Source organism: Boleophthalmus pectinirostris, unplaced genomic scaffold (genome assembly GCF_026225935.1).
Source record: "Boleophthalmus pectinirostris isolate CB_2022bp ecotype Guang Dong unplaced genomic scaffold, ASM2622593v1 HiC_scaffold_13, whole genome shotgun sequence".
NCBI lineage: Eukaryota > Metazoa > Chordata > Actinopteri > Gobiiformes > Gobiidae > Boleophthalmus > Boleophthalmus pectinirostris.
In genome coordinates, this window is record NW_026571036.1 from 20103397 (window position 1) to 20117274 (window position 13878).

Below are 13878 nucleotides of genomic sequence, written 5' to 3' on the forward strand. Positions count from 1 at the left end.
AACCTTTTCCTTATTTTATATAAAACATTATAATTTGAAAAATAAATATGTTTTTACAGACACTGACATGTTATTAACTGACAGAATAATAAAGCAAAAGAAGAACTATGGAAGAGGCTTTAAGGTCCGAGACAGACAGTTTCTGAAAATTACACTAATTTTAAAATGGTGGTGTATGGTGAGTGGCAAGCAGTAGTTTATTTGTCATTGCGGCTTGCAGGATGGAAAACAGTTTTAAAATTCTTAACGATGTCTAAGTTGGACACACGGGACATCTACAATCGCACACTCACACATTTAGACAGATATACAAAGCCTACACCCACAGTTTTTAGATAAGGGGCAGAGAAGTGATAGCATCAGTAAAAACAGAGCATCTATTTAGGGAATGTTAACAAATAAATGTTTTTGTTGTTTTTAGTTTCTTACAAAAGCACAAAGCTCCATGCCGCAAGTAGCTGTCTGACCTTACACATAACACTGTATATATAAATAGACCAAATTAAATAGGGGTAAAATGAACACTGAAAATACTCTCTAATATAAATTATCTAGCGTGTACTATGTCGTAAAGGGATAGAGTATGCACACTTAAAGTAATCATGGTTTCTGTATAGAGTTCATATAACTAGCTAGACATCAGCACCCCTCCAAAAGAAAAAATAATTTAAAATTCATAAACAGAATTTCTCAGTACATTTTAGCGAGGCACAGTTATTTCAAATGGAATCAAACTACAGTATTGGATGTTTTCAGTGGTTTTCTTTAGCAAGTATAATATGCTATTTAATGAAGTATCCCTTTAAAAGTATATGGCACTCCAAAGTCCATAGTCTCTTCCCATTCCCAAAACAATGGAAAAGTCAACAGTCCCACGAGGTTCTTCCGAGAAAAGGAAGACAAAATCTGATAGAAGCAAAGTCTTATCAGCGCTTCAAAATGTCCCCGTTCAAAAGAGGCATTCCCCCTTGCTCAGTTATGTCCTCTTTGTTGTGGCGTTTAAAGACAGCACGCAAACACCAGAGACTTTTTATCCAGTGATGATGTAGTGGCATACATTGAATTGAAGAAAAACACCTGCACTGCAAGCCTGTTACAACGCAAACCATGGCCAGAGTGTCGGTCAAATGATAAGTTTAGTTGTAGCAGCATAAAACATCAGTATCATGGTCTATATACACACACAGAAACACAAAGAAGGAGACTCGAGCTCTGTCTTTCCTGGTATGGTTCTCTCTCAGTCAGTCCAAAGGGAATGCTATCCGGACAAAAGAGCTTAGGGATCAAAGTGCTGATATATCTCTACAGTATTCCTTCATCTTGGATATCTGGTGCCTCCGACGCCCTCATCTCGGTTTGTCACATCTGAGTGAAAAAGAAAATACAATCAAAACAGGTCAATTGAAGATGAAGAAGATGATTATCCTATACCTAAGCATAATTGACTGCATAATTGATTACAAATGTCTGTATCTGAAATTCTGCATTGCGTGACAAAATAAGAAAAAGGACAGTTATTTAACTTCTTAGATCCACCCAAGTGGTGAAAAGAAAATAAAAATTCACAGCTCATCGTTGGATAACCAAATTGTTGGCAGTAGGCACGTTCCATTCTCTGTTCCTTTTGGCCTATTGCCATAACAAATCATCAGCTTTCTGTCTACAGCCATTTACTTAATCATTTAGCAATATAAAAAGAATGCCCGAACAACATGCAACCACAAAACTTACAAACTGGCAGAAGTCTTTACTAGCCTTGTAAGTTACCAAATTATTGATTTTTTTTCTTTCCTTGGGTAAAATGTTCTTGAATCATAGGAGGTTTTCCATGTTGTTTGCATTTACAATAGGGCAATATGTCAAAATCGCAATTCTGTACAAAAAGCAGAAACTGTGCCAGACAATGTATTAAAAGGTGTAAATTAGGTTCTGGCACCTCTTAGTTTAATTTCTAAACCAGTCAATCAACATTAGCAAACTGCTTCAGATGTCACCACTATGACCTAATTTGAACCACCATTTGCATATATTTTAACAAGATCACACTAGCCCACCAAAAAATTTGCTAATGACTTTTAGTAACACCTTCCGTGATCTAATGCAATTAAGTCTTTCCACAACTGAGGCAAAAACACCTGTCTGTGTGCTTCCCCCATCCAGACTAGGCCAGTTTCGACTGTCACTCAAAGTGCAACTCACTTGCAGGTCCTCTCATTGAGCTCTAGGTGGCGCTCTTTGCAGTAGGCGTCTGAGTGTTTGCAGGAGCAGCGGCACGTGGCTGGGTCCTGCACGAATAGCCTCTTCCTCCTGTCTGAACAGTTCTCGCAGCAAGGTTGACAGACACTGGATGGACAAAAAATGAGATGAAATAATTTAGAACAATATGTTTTTAAAGTCAAATCTTCCAAAAGCTGCAGCAGACACACATTGCACACAGGTTTCCATGTAGCAGACTTGGCTTGAGGCAAAAACACAAAATCACCCATCTCTTGATCCCACTTGTTCGATTGAGGCACCTTAGTATTGCTTGGTTAGGCTCTGAACATGCTGTGAGTAAAGCTAGTTCATGCAAAAACACTTAGGCTACACACCCCACCTCCACTTCCAAAGAAGACTCAAAAGTCTGATGGTACCACATTACCAGACACTTCATTTATTGAAAAGTGTATAGACATTTGCACTAGACATTGGCAGTTCACAAATGGAGGGCTCAGTTTGTGTAACGCTGCAATAATTACATTCAGTGTTCACAGTAAGACCACAGTGAGATAATATGGTACTGTGCAAAGGTTTAACTGAAATGGGCTTTAAAATGTGCATCTTTTTTCTGATTCTATAATTTGTGCTTCTAATAAATAAGTATAAATAATAATCTTTTATCCCTGAAAAATGTTTGGGCCCTAGAGCTGTACTAGTGGAAGATCAGATGTTTGCTGGTATTTGAACAGTTCTTCTTTGTGCGTCTATTTTGGTGAGATTGTTGTTGACTTAAAAACCCACCAAACACTTTTGCGCAGTACCGTATCTTCACAATTTTAGAGTAAAATAAGGGTACTTTTGTAGACAGATGCTAGAACACAAAGACACTAATACGCTATGGAAAACATTTACAAAGTCCTTCTTCGAGGACCAAAGCATTATAAAAGGGAACACAGATAGGCATCGGACATTATCTTGATGTTACATAAAAGTACCAGCATTCACAAAACCTGTTTGGAGACATGAAAAGAAACCAGGAGGAGAAAGGAGACAGGTACGCAAGCCACAGACTCAACAGTGAATGCAGGACCAAGATTACAATCCTGCTGCTGATCCCTGCCCAGATAGACCACTGCTGTATGGGCTGGAGTGCAGAGCCATGCTGGTGGGCCTTCACAACCAAGTTCAAGTTACAGCCAATCGACATCTTTGACATGATAGCTGCAACTTGAAACTCCATTTTTCACCAATAAGGAGTGATCTATTTACAAACATGGCAGCTTAACTTGGGAGGAAGACTTTGATAACTAGGCTACTAGTGACTGGTGGTGTTGAGATGTAACAATGACAACTTCTCTATGTGAGCTAGAGGTGGGCGATATCTCAAGATATGGATAACGTTCCAATTTATGTTTTGAAGTGATGTAGAATAAGAATATTGCATATTTTGTCAGTGGTTCTCAAACTGTTGTACCATGGCTAGACAGTTTTTGTCCTCCTTTGGGTTATTGCCTGGTTAGAACTACTCTGACAGTGATATAATCCTGTTTCAGACCTGGTTTAGTCCTAATTTAGCCCTATAATACTGCAGGTTTGGGTCAGGAGGTTTTTGGGAGGCCAAATCTTGGTTTAGGTGATGCTTGGTCTGAAGAATTTGAGAACCACTAGTGTATAATTAAAAAAAAAAATACAAAAAGAGCTTAATATAAAACTAAAGGGCACTTTCTTCTCAATTTGTCATCCAGAGTGACCATGAAGTGATGCAGTGACACTCTCAGTCACTCTTTTAAACTTAATTTACAGTAGTTTCTTATGGATTCCAAAAATGTCATCTGGCAATTGTAAATTGAAGAATCGAAATAAATGCTGCTACATTTTTTTTTGTCAATATCACCCACCCCTACTGTGAGAACATGTTTTGCTAAAGATAACAATAGCAAAACAAGTTAGCGCACACACAAATTAAAGCTAGCGTGGCTGGTGTGACAGAAGCGACATGCTAATTGACAATGGGCACAGATGGTGAGATGTGGTTAAAAGGGGCACAGTAACTCCTCCCAAATGAGCTTAATTATGAGAAGAGCAACACTCAGGTGCAGATAGGTGGAGAAGGCGGAGCTGACATACGCATCGTGATTTGTTTTGTCTCTGTTTTTCTTTCGCTTTCTCTTTAGACCTTTGCCTTTGCCTTGTCGAGGTTTTCTGGAAAAGACACAAGAAGAGCACAACAACGCAGAGAGATGCCTGAGAGTCTGAATACTGGATAGTTTGAGGATTATAAGCCTTTAAGTTGATTACTTACACCAATTGGTTGAATAACATTAATGAATCATAATAATCATTTGTTTTTCTGGTGACTATGTAAAGTAGCTCACATATAAAACAGCTGGAGAGATTTCAAACAGCTGAAACCAATATCTATAAAGAAATCACTTCCAAATGTCTCCAGAGGAATAGCTTGGGAACTGGGTTAACTTTCAGTTGTTGTTTTTTTTTCAACACTATAATGACTGCACGCTGTGTGAAGAGTTTGTGGTTTGGCTTCTCAATGGGAGCACAATAAACTTTACCAAAACATAATTTCCCAATCTATCTGGGTCAGCCAACATTTTCTGGTTTATTGAAACATGGTGAAAATAATCCAGCCAACAAAACATACACCTTGAATATCACAGGTGCAGTCTGGGTTAAGATGAATAGGTTTGTTTGCTAATATTAAAGGTGTACTATGTCACTTTTCTTCGCTTGATGGTCTTCATGGAGTTGTTATTGCTTTGCCTATTATGTTTCTCAGTATGGCACTAAACTTGCATTTATTCACTTACTTGGGTTTTTATTTAAATAATTCCTTAAAAACATGCATTCTTATTGTCTTCCATGAATACAGGTTAGTTTAATGCCATAATGTGAACCAGCAGTAAGATCCCCAATTAGATAAGCAAGTAGCAGACTAAAGCAGAAAAGCTACTCAGTGCTCCATTTATAGTGAGATTTCAGAGTGAGGAAACGGACAAATGACAGGTACTCAAAATGGCGCCTATAAACACCAAACTGAAACCTGTGAATAATGAGGTTGCAGTTGTGATCTAGACTCAAAGTGATGCTCTAGCAACAAATCACATGTGCCTTTTATAGTCAGCATCAGATAAGCAGTGAAATATATGAAGGCTATATGTTTAGGAATTTCCTTTTGTTTGACTAGTTTCACAACCTCAGTGGGATGAGTGTCGGCTCGACCCCTCGCTACTGTGGGGTCAGCGGCCCCCTCACATGAAAGCACGGCAGCGTCGCAAACAGCAGTTGAATGACCCTGGGAGTGTCATTAGTGGAGAAACGCTGCAATCTTGAGCTTGTAAACACTTAAGGCTGGGTTAAAGAGTATGCACCATAGAGAGCTCTTATCTATATGACAGACGGCCTGTAATGGGACTGGTCAACATTAAGGAGACAGCAGTTTTAGTTTGGCACACCGGCTTGGGTTGCATGAAATGGGGAGTGAGTCAAACATGATAGTTAAACAGCTTTTCAAAGCAAAAGCACTTTCTGTGTAAAGAGCGTAAGAACAGTAATGTACAAAAAAATAAAGAAACGCAGGGACCATTGACCCCATCCAGTGCCACTCATTCACTTAAATAGAACCTGTGTTTCCCAGACATATTTTCTTCTATTTAACTCTACTCTTACTTTTAAGGGAACCACTTTTGAATTGTATTGTTGTATTATTGTGTATTTGAAGTCTGTAATAGAAAAACAGTGATGATGACTTGATTGCATATATAATGTTTCAGATCTGATTACAGTTGATGCTCTTTTAAAGCAAAACTGCGTAACTTTCTGGAGGCGACACATCACTTGCATGATTCCGTGGATATACTAAATAAAACACAATTGCAGAACATTGTCCATGGAAACAAATATGGTTTATGCCATATTGTGGAATTTTGTATTTCCATGGAAACAAACAGGTGGAAGGCCATGAAAGAGTCAGGTTTGTGGAGATGCAATCCCACTCACAGCAAGGACATATATTTTTCCATTTCATTTTTCAAGTGTAATTAAAATGAAAACAAAAAAATAGAACTAATACAGTGTTGAAGGGAACCTCCTTAAGATTTAGAGGAAATTAATAATAGAAAAGGAGAAAATGCAGGTTAGTGGTTAATGTCTGAAAGTGGCAAACTAAAGTAAGTTTTGAATGCAAAAACACATGTCAAATCACATAACTCTCCATTGTGACCTGAAAAAAACAAACACTCAAAATAAAAATAAAAAATGAAAAGAATTGTACTTACTTTTCTTTCTGCTCTTTCACCTCTTTCTTTAATCTGAAACAATGCACAAAAAACATCAAATTAATAGTATGTACCCGTATAAGTCATTATTGGATAAAATTAGCTACATCAATCTTTGGAAATCAAGTTACAGCTCTAACCCCCATGAGAAAACCACAAAATGGACAGAAGGGCACGTGGGCCAAAGGATTTTTACAGAGATAAAAGTTTGATAAATTTAGTGTTTATGGATCTGGATGTATTTGGCAAGTATATGTACCAAACACATTTTTTCCATGTTTGATATAACTATCGATTAAGGTGGATGCCCTTCCACCCACAACTTTCACCACTTTTGGACTGTAGACGAGACTAAGGAGTACAATTGCTCTCTATGGTAGGACTTGTTATTATTATAATTTACTCTTAAACTTGGGACATTTTGCAGTTTCCAAAAACATGCAAGAAAGTGATTTATTATGTGTGGACTTCTTAAAACAAGTGTTTATAATTTTGACAGCTTATTTTGAACACTACAAGTTTACTGAGAATATACAGGCAGAAGCAGGGGCCCTCTTGATGTTAGTTTGCCTGTAAAGTGTCAGTAAGGACATGGGAAGAAGATTTATGCCCCTCTCTGTGTAAGCCAGCCGCCGCTACTGGTTCAGGTTACCATTTGACATCAGCTGACACCAGGGTCCTAAGGAGCCCAGCTTCTCCCTTGTATATCAAAAACCCAGCAAAAAGTATTCCCTCATTATTTGATGTGTTCAGATTGAATCATGCATGTGTGAGTAGTCCTGTATTGTACTACATTTGAGGCTTGAGTGCTTTACCTGCCCCTATAGCATATACTAACTTTTGTATCCTCCAGGTCATACACAACTTCAAGAATATTGTTAAGACATTTTTCAACCTTTGTCAAAATTTTCCTTTTAAATAAATTTAGCTGTTTACACTTAACAAAATGTGTAATAGTTTATTACTAAACATAATATATCCTTCTTTCAAAAAAGTGCTAAGAACTGCGTCCTTAAAACAGCTGTTTCTTAAATGACCTCTTCTTGCTCTTGTAGAGGCACTAAGCACAGAACTGCACTGTTTACAAATGTATGGTACTGTAAGCAGTGCAATGACACGAAGACAAACTACTGCACCGGGCCCCTGTAGAGATATGCTGATATCCAGATCCGAGGCTATCTGCGGATCTGTGAGGCCGAAGACGTAAAGATAAGATAAAGATCTCACACAATGCAGTCTCACATGTGTCAAAGGCAAACAGTTTGATGTGCTTCAGTGCTGAGCCCCAGTAGTAGTAGAGGTAGTAGTAGCAATTGTATTAGCATATGTCAGTGAGGATGATTCTTACCTACACTCACACGAGCTGTGTTCTGTAAAGCTCATGAAGATATCATTCTGTTGTCTCTGTGGTTTTATTCTCTTTATCTGAAAAAGTCAAACACATAAAACACACATCTTAATGACTAGAATCCTTATATTAAAAAAATAATTGAAAACATTACTGTAAAAGGAAGACAGGTGAGTGAGAGATGGACAGTTGATCAACATATACTGATAATATTGTGAATGCTGTGAAGATATGCAAAATATGAATATCAAGTTTATTGTGTATATTACAAAAATGGTGCAAAAAGAGCAGTTTAAACATGAAAATGGAAACGAAATATGTGCTACACTACTATTTCTACTATTTTGTGGCTACTTTTACACATCATCATTATCATCATCATCATCATCACCATCACCATCATCATCATCATATGCCATTTCACATTTGTCTGATGCTTAAACCTCCCCTAATAGATTGACATCTTTTAACACATTTTTGGATTGACATAATATTGTCTGAATATCAGTATTGGATTAATCCAAATTAAATCAAGACATTATTTTTTGGCAATATCGCCCACCCCTCTTTGCACACCATCATTTAACTTTCATTAATAGACCCATTCTGCTGGTGAGGTCTGACAAATGCTGCATCACAGTGCTCTCTATCAGTAAGAGGACTCTTCATAAAGTATGTGTTGATATCATAAACATACAATTTAAAAGATAGAGAGATTGGATTTCAACTAACTAACTAATTATAAGGACAGGCTTACAGGCTTCTTTGCTAATGACATTCTAGTATCTAATGGGGATACAATCCAATTAAACTGTCTCTTGCCCCCTATCTCCAAGTATGACATCATCACATTTGAGAAAGCCACAGATATTAGGTAAGCTATTCTTTATTGATTTATGTGGGGACATTTGTCCTCTGCATGTAACTGCCACCAGGGCAACCTATCAGGAGTGCCTGAAGGAAATCCACCCAGAACATGCAAACTCCACACAGCCAGACAGAACCCAGTCTGGAGTCAAACCCAGGACCTACTTGGTATGAGGTGTAGTTATAGACAGCATACTCTTCCTGACAAAGCCCTTTACATGTATCTGACCTTAATGCCCCTGAAGTCTCTGCCCATCTCTGTCCCTGGGTGACTAGACACAGACTCTTGGTGCTCAGACCCAAAAGTGGACAGGCTGTTCTATGCTCACCTCCATAGTTACATTGTAACTGGATGTTGGCATGCACTGCAACATTTCATCAGTGCAGCATCCGGCACAGCGCGTCAGCACCACACAAGACGGGATGAAGATGTGCTCCACTTCATCAGGATACTCTTGTATGATCTCCACCAGAAGCTCCCGAGGCTTACACAGACTTTTGTTGTACACCTCCATCAGAGGGATCACTGTGACAAAGGAACACAACTACTGTAACTACATGACACAGAGGTACCACAAATACAAGCCCCTCACTTACTGTAGGCTTGGCCCAAATACAGCTGCAGATACAGTAATTTAGTATTACTAATAAAGACTTGAAACTGATATTTAAGCTTAAACTGAGTTCAGTTGACTGGAGAAGACCTTTGTTTTTACAAGTGGGGGACATTGAGGGAAACCCATGCATGAAATAAACATTAAAACCCCACCAAGAATCCACCCACCCAGTCTGAAAAGCAACCCCAAAATCTCCTCCCTGTGAGGCAGAAGTGCTAACCAGCATGTCATCCATTTACCCAAGTGTAACAAAGTAGTTTTAGGACTAAACACAATATCTGCTCAACACTGAGAATTCCACTGTGACGTAGCACAAGAAACAGCTATTTTTTTTTTTTCAGACTGCCCTTAAGATCCACCCTTGACCATTAGAGAGGTTTGTGGATTGGGAAACTTTGAAAGGCCACAAGTGGTGACACCCTAGCGCATCACTCAGAATGTGAGCCTAAAACAACTTCTTTTCAACAGCACAAAGCCAAGCCAAACAATCCAGGCCAGAACAATATCACAGATTCAGCTTCTGATTGTCCAAATTTGATTAGGCAAACCCTACTATTGTGTAAAAAGCAGGTCAAAATGGTGAAATTCTCTGTACAAAGAAGGCTCTCCAATGTAAAATGAAAACCAGAATGTTAACATACAAGCGTAGTTAGGCTTGGTTAAACCTTTCACATATTGTGTGAGTTTGGGATAAAAAGAGACAGCATCGTTGTCCACTAGGAGGCGACCACTTCTTGTTTGAACAGAGCAGCCTGTGGCTACTTGCCACTGAGGAGCCCAGAGCAGTGTATTCCTACGGTGCCCAGAGAAACCTACCGTCATGCGGACCTCTCTCTCCTTCCCTCGGTATATGCGCGCTCTACAAAAAAGCAAGTTCAAAAATAAAGAGTTAGTTTTAGCACTAGCAAAGGTTGTATGTTGCACAGAGAATGCTTTGTGATTATTGTGACAAAGGTTGAAAAAAATGACCAAGCAGCACTTCATATAGCTACCAAGTATTTTCACGACTGATTCATTGAGTCACTTTCTCAGCCTCGTTGTTTCAGGTATAGCAAAAAATCTCCATTATATAGATTTGATGGATATTGCAAATGTCATTTAGACATTTTAAGACTCACAAAAGTTTAGCTTTTGAGTAAAAATTGCTATGCATGCCCTATTTCCTACCAGCGGATATTACTAAGTTATAACCACAAAATTACAAGAATCGCTGCTCTTTCGCGGGAAAAACTGTCACTGCAGGTTTCCAGTCTATGTGCGCTGTACTTTCAACTTTCACTGACAGACGCGCGCAAGCTATGCTTGTCACTACTGGCAACACCACGCTGGTATTGCGTTATAGACCTGCTGACTTGTGGAATCAGTTAGATATTTTGGAAACCAGAATAAAGAAAAGTCCTGGCACAACGCTTAGTGATTTGATGTCAACAACTTATGTGTTCCCAATAAACACGAGTGGTGCACATTTTTATTAAAAGCTATAGGCTGTAGCCCAATAAAATGATAGCTGCCGACCGAGTGGGCAACGACACAAGTGATGAAATCCTCTTATGAGCGTTTGGCGCCGCCCCCCTCGATATTCAGCATTGATTGGTTGACTAGACTATCACGAGACCCACAAATGAGTTAAATTAAAGCAAGTGAGTGACGACTCGGTTTGATGTGGGGTAAGAGGACCACCAGCAACTTGTACCTAAGTCTTTCCATGCTGCGTAAAACTTGCACTTGTGACGCGCGCAGCATTTTTCACCTTTGCTCATGGCCTCCCTGGGCATGTGGTCCCAGATTAATGATTATATAGTTAACGATTTCTGTGCCCACTCTTAAATGACCATCCATCCCCTGTGGTTAGTAAACCGTAAAGTAACCTACTGAATATATTAAAGTATCTAAAAATAAGTGCGAAACGGGCCAGTTTTGCCCCTTGAAGTAGGTTAAGCCCAGGAGTGAACCTGCATAGTGTGTAATGTCCTATTTCAGAATGGAACCTCTGCGCCTTTAAAGCGTAATCATATCTGCGAGGTGCTTTACCAGGCCTGCAATCACCCTTAGCCCAAACTTCACAGAATAATTTGTGAAAAATACCCCCACTTCAAGTCCCACCCCCACCACTGAGATAGGTTCAGTGTCTCTTTTGCGCAAGGGCAATTAGAAATCTTCAAACACACTAAACATTTGATCCAGTTTAAACACGATCCATGACCTAGCCAAGGTAAGGCAAGGGCGAGCAACATAAATGATCGTGACTAACATTTAGCAAATAGAGGTCATTGAAAGTTTACCCCTTTCTCTTTTCAAGATAGCCACTTACCTTTATAACTGACAGCGTCAAAAATAATAGTGTGAAACTGTCAATAAAGTTCATGGTGTTGGGAATATAATCCAGGGCAAAGCAACGTTAGAAAATCCAAAAAAGCCAATGAGGCGCTATGTTGTTGAAGTTTACAGCATCAGGGACAGCACACCGGCTAAAACTTCTCTAAATATTACAGGTAAACTCCATATCATGTCCACACTGTGCACGTATGATCCTTTTACGCATTTCTTAGATGTTGCCAGTGATATTCATCCAGAAACCCGAAAATCCATAACGCGCGCATCGCAGCCCAGAGCCCCCTCAAAACCTTGAAACCACATTACAAATATAATCCCATGCTTGTTGCACAGCCGCCTCCAGGTGTCTGTCCATTGGATATGTCCACTTGCTGCTTTGCGTACTCCGACGTGCCACCTGAGCCGAACACAGTGCCAAAGATGTCGCCAAAAACTTTGAGCCCGTCTTATAGATTATTCTCTTTGCTCAGTCAGTGCGCATGGAGCAGGTCAGTGCTCAGTCGGTGTTGTGTGCACATTATGCGTCCACCTCTGCTTCGCTCTCCCCGTAGTGTGTGATTGGATCATGGGAGAGAGAGGTGTGTCTATAACTACGCGCTACTCTTTGCAAAGTTTCACCTATTTAAGTTCTCTCATGTGATCATGTCAGCTAGGAGATGCCTGTGAATACGTGGATCTAGTCCCATGATTGAACTATTTTGGCAAAAGATTTAAGAAAACATTTAATGCTGAACACTACTAGAGCAACCCAAACGTTTAGACGTTTCAAGTATAAGTTGGAACAAAATTTTTATGTAAAAAAAAAAAAAAAAAAAAAAAAAAATATATATATATATATATATATATATATATATATATATATATATATATATATATATATATATATATATATATATTGCCCACTTCCCTTAATTCGTCTAAATTACAACGTATTTCAGTGTTTGTATAACGTCACATTAAGCATTGGATATTGACCTGTTCCCCATCATCATTATTATTTCCGAGTCTAATAAGGTTCTGCGACTACCACCCCCTGCAAAGAGCGCGTGTGTGTCCGGACACGTAGACGAAACAGGCGTGCGTGCGTGCGCCTCGCTGCATCGCCATCTCTAAACCAGACGTCTCCCGTTAATGCGCGTCATTACGCACAAAGTCGTGACTTCCCGTTGGAGGAGAATGAATAAATGTCAGCAGACACTCCGGATCGCCGGTCAGGCAACTTTTGTCCTCAGACAGAAGCAGTCTAGTCAAGCAAGTGCAAGACATCAATATATATTTATATATAATATATATGTTACAACACGACTCCCCTTAAGCGTCTGATTGACAGGAACGCAGAAGGTGTCCAACACACACCTGCAGCAGGTATTACACTATAAAATGAAAGACTATAAATTACTATGTTAAGGATAAAGCTATACTTTTACTGCTGGAGATGTTGTCCCTTGATGTACATTTTAGTGCTTGCCAACGTCCATAGGCTGCACTGGTAGGGATAACAAAATCACATTATCTGAATGGACACATCTGAATACATTTTAATTCTCTAAACTAAATAAAGTTGTATTCATGTTACCTACACTAAATTATAAACATTATTACAAAATAGCCTTTGATCATAAAATGTCAAAAGTAATGCACAGCTGTTATTAATACTTGGGTGTATTTATTTCCACTAATGTGGCCAAGTCAAAGTGTGCAACACAACTTTCTTTCATAGTAGTGATGCCCTCTGCTGGACCAAGCGTGTGCCTACTCCGCATTACATGAGACAGAAAATGAGAAAGTGGAAAGAGCTGCTAAGTGTCATGACATAAGTTGGCAGCTATGTCTGTGTCTTCTCAGGCTTACCTGCTTCAACTCATTCCCAGCCTTTGACGGATGGAAGGAATGAGACCCACGACTTCAGGAGGAGTTTCCGGAAAGCTGAAAAGCGGAGAGAAAGAGCGCTTTTAGGAAGATTCAGCTGTAACACAATCACGTCACAGAGGAGCTCCTTTGGCCAGTGTTAATTGAAGAATAACACATGGGTTCATTAGTAGTGTGAGCAGGCTCTTGTTTCTGCTGACTCAGGTGGCCATCCACAGTGGTGGTGTATCCTGCTTTGTGCTGATACATTACATACCACACACAGAAGAGCTTTAATCAAATCTAAGTACATTAAACACACTCCCTCGACTCCATGCTGCACTGAAGACACTTCATAAATGTCACCTGTAAA

At 39.3% G+C, this 13878-nt stretch overlaps 1 protein-coding gene across 3 annotated transcripts; it reads right to left on the reverse strand.

The window, feature by feature from the left end:
- vegfab (vascular endothelial growth factor Ab) lies at positions 1-12215 on the reverse strand. Of its 3 annotated transcripts, none has more exons than XM_020917977.2 (8): positions 11635-12215; positions 10140-10182; positions 9036-9232; positions 7840-7916; positions 6492-6524; positions 4327-4401; positions 2200-2343; positions 1-1365 (listed from the first exon to the last, which is right to left on the reverse strand). In XM_020917977.2, the coding sequence occupies exons 1-8, from the start codon at positions 11686-11688 to the stop codon at positions 1347-1349; spliced, it is 642 nt and encodes a 213-aa protein (XP_020773636.1). In that variant the 5' UTR covers positions 11689-12215; the 3' UTR covers positions 1-1346. The 3 variants fall into 3 exon arrangements, with proteins under 3 accessions (XP_020773636.1, XP_055005373.1, XP_020773783.1); XM_055149398.1 differs by lacking the exon at positions 11635-12215 and adding an exon at positions 10526-10756; XM_020918124.2 differs by lacking the exon at positions 4327-4401.
- Between the last annotated feature and the right edge of the window lie 1663 nt (positions 12216-13878).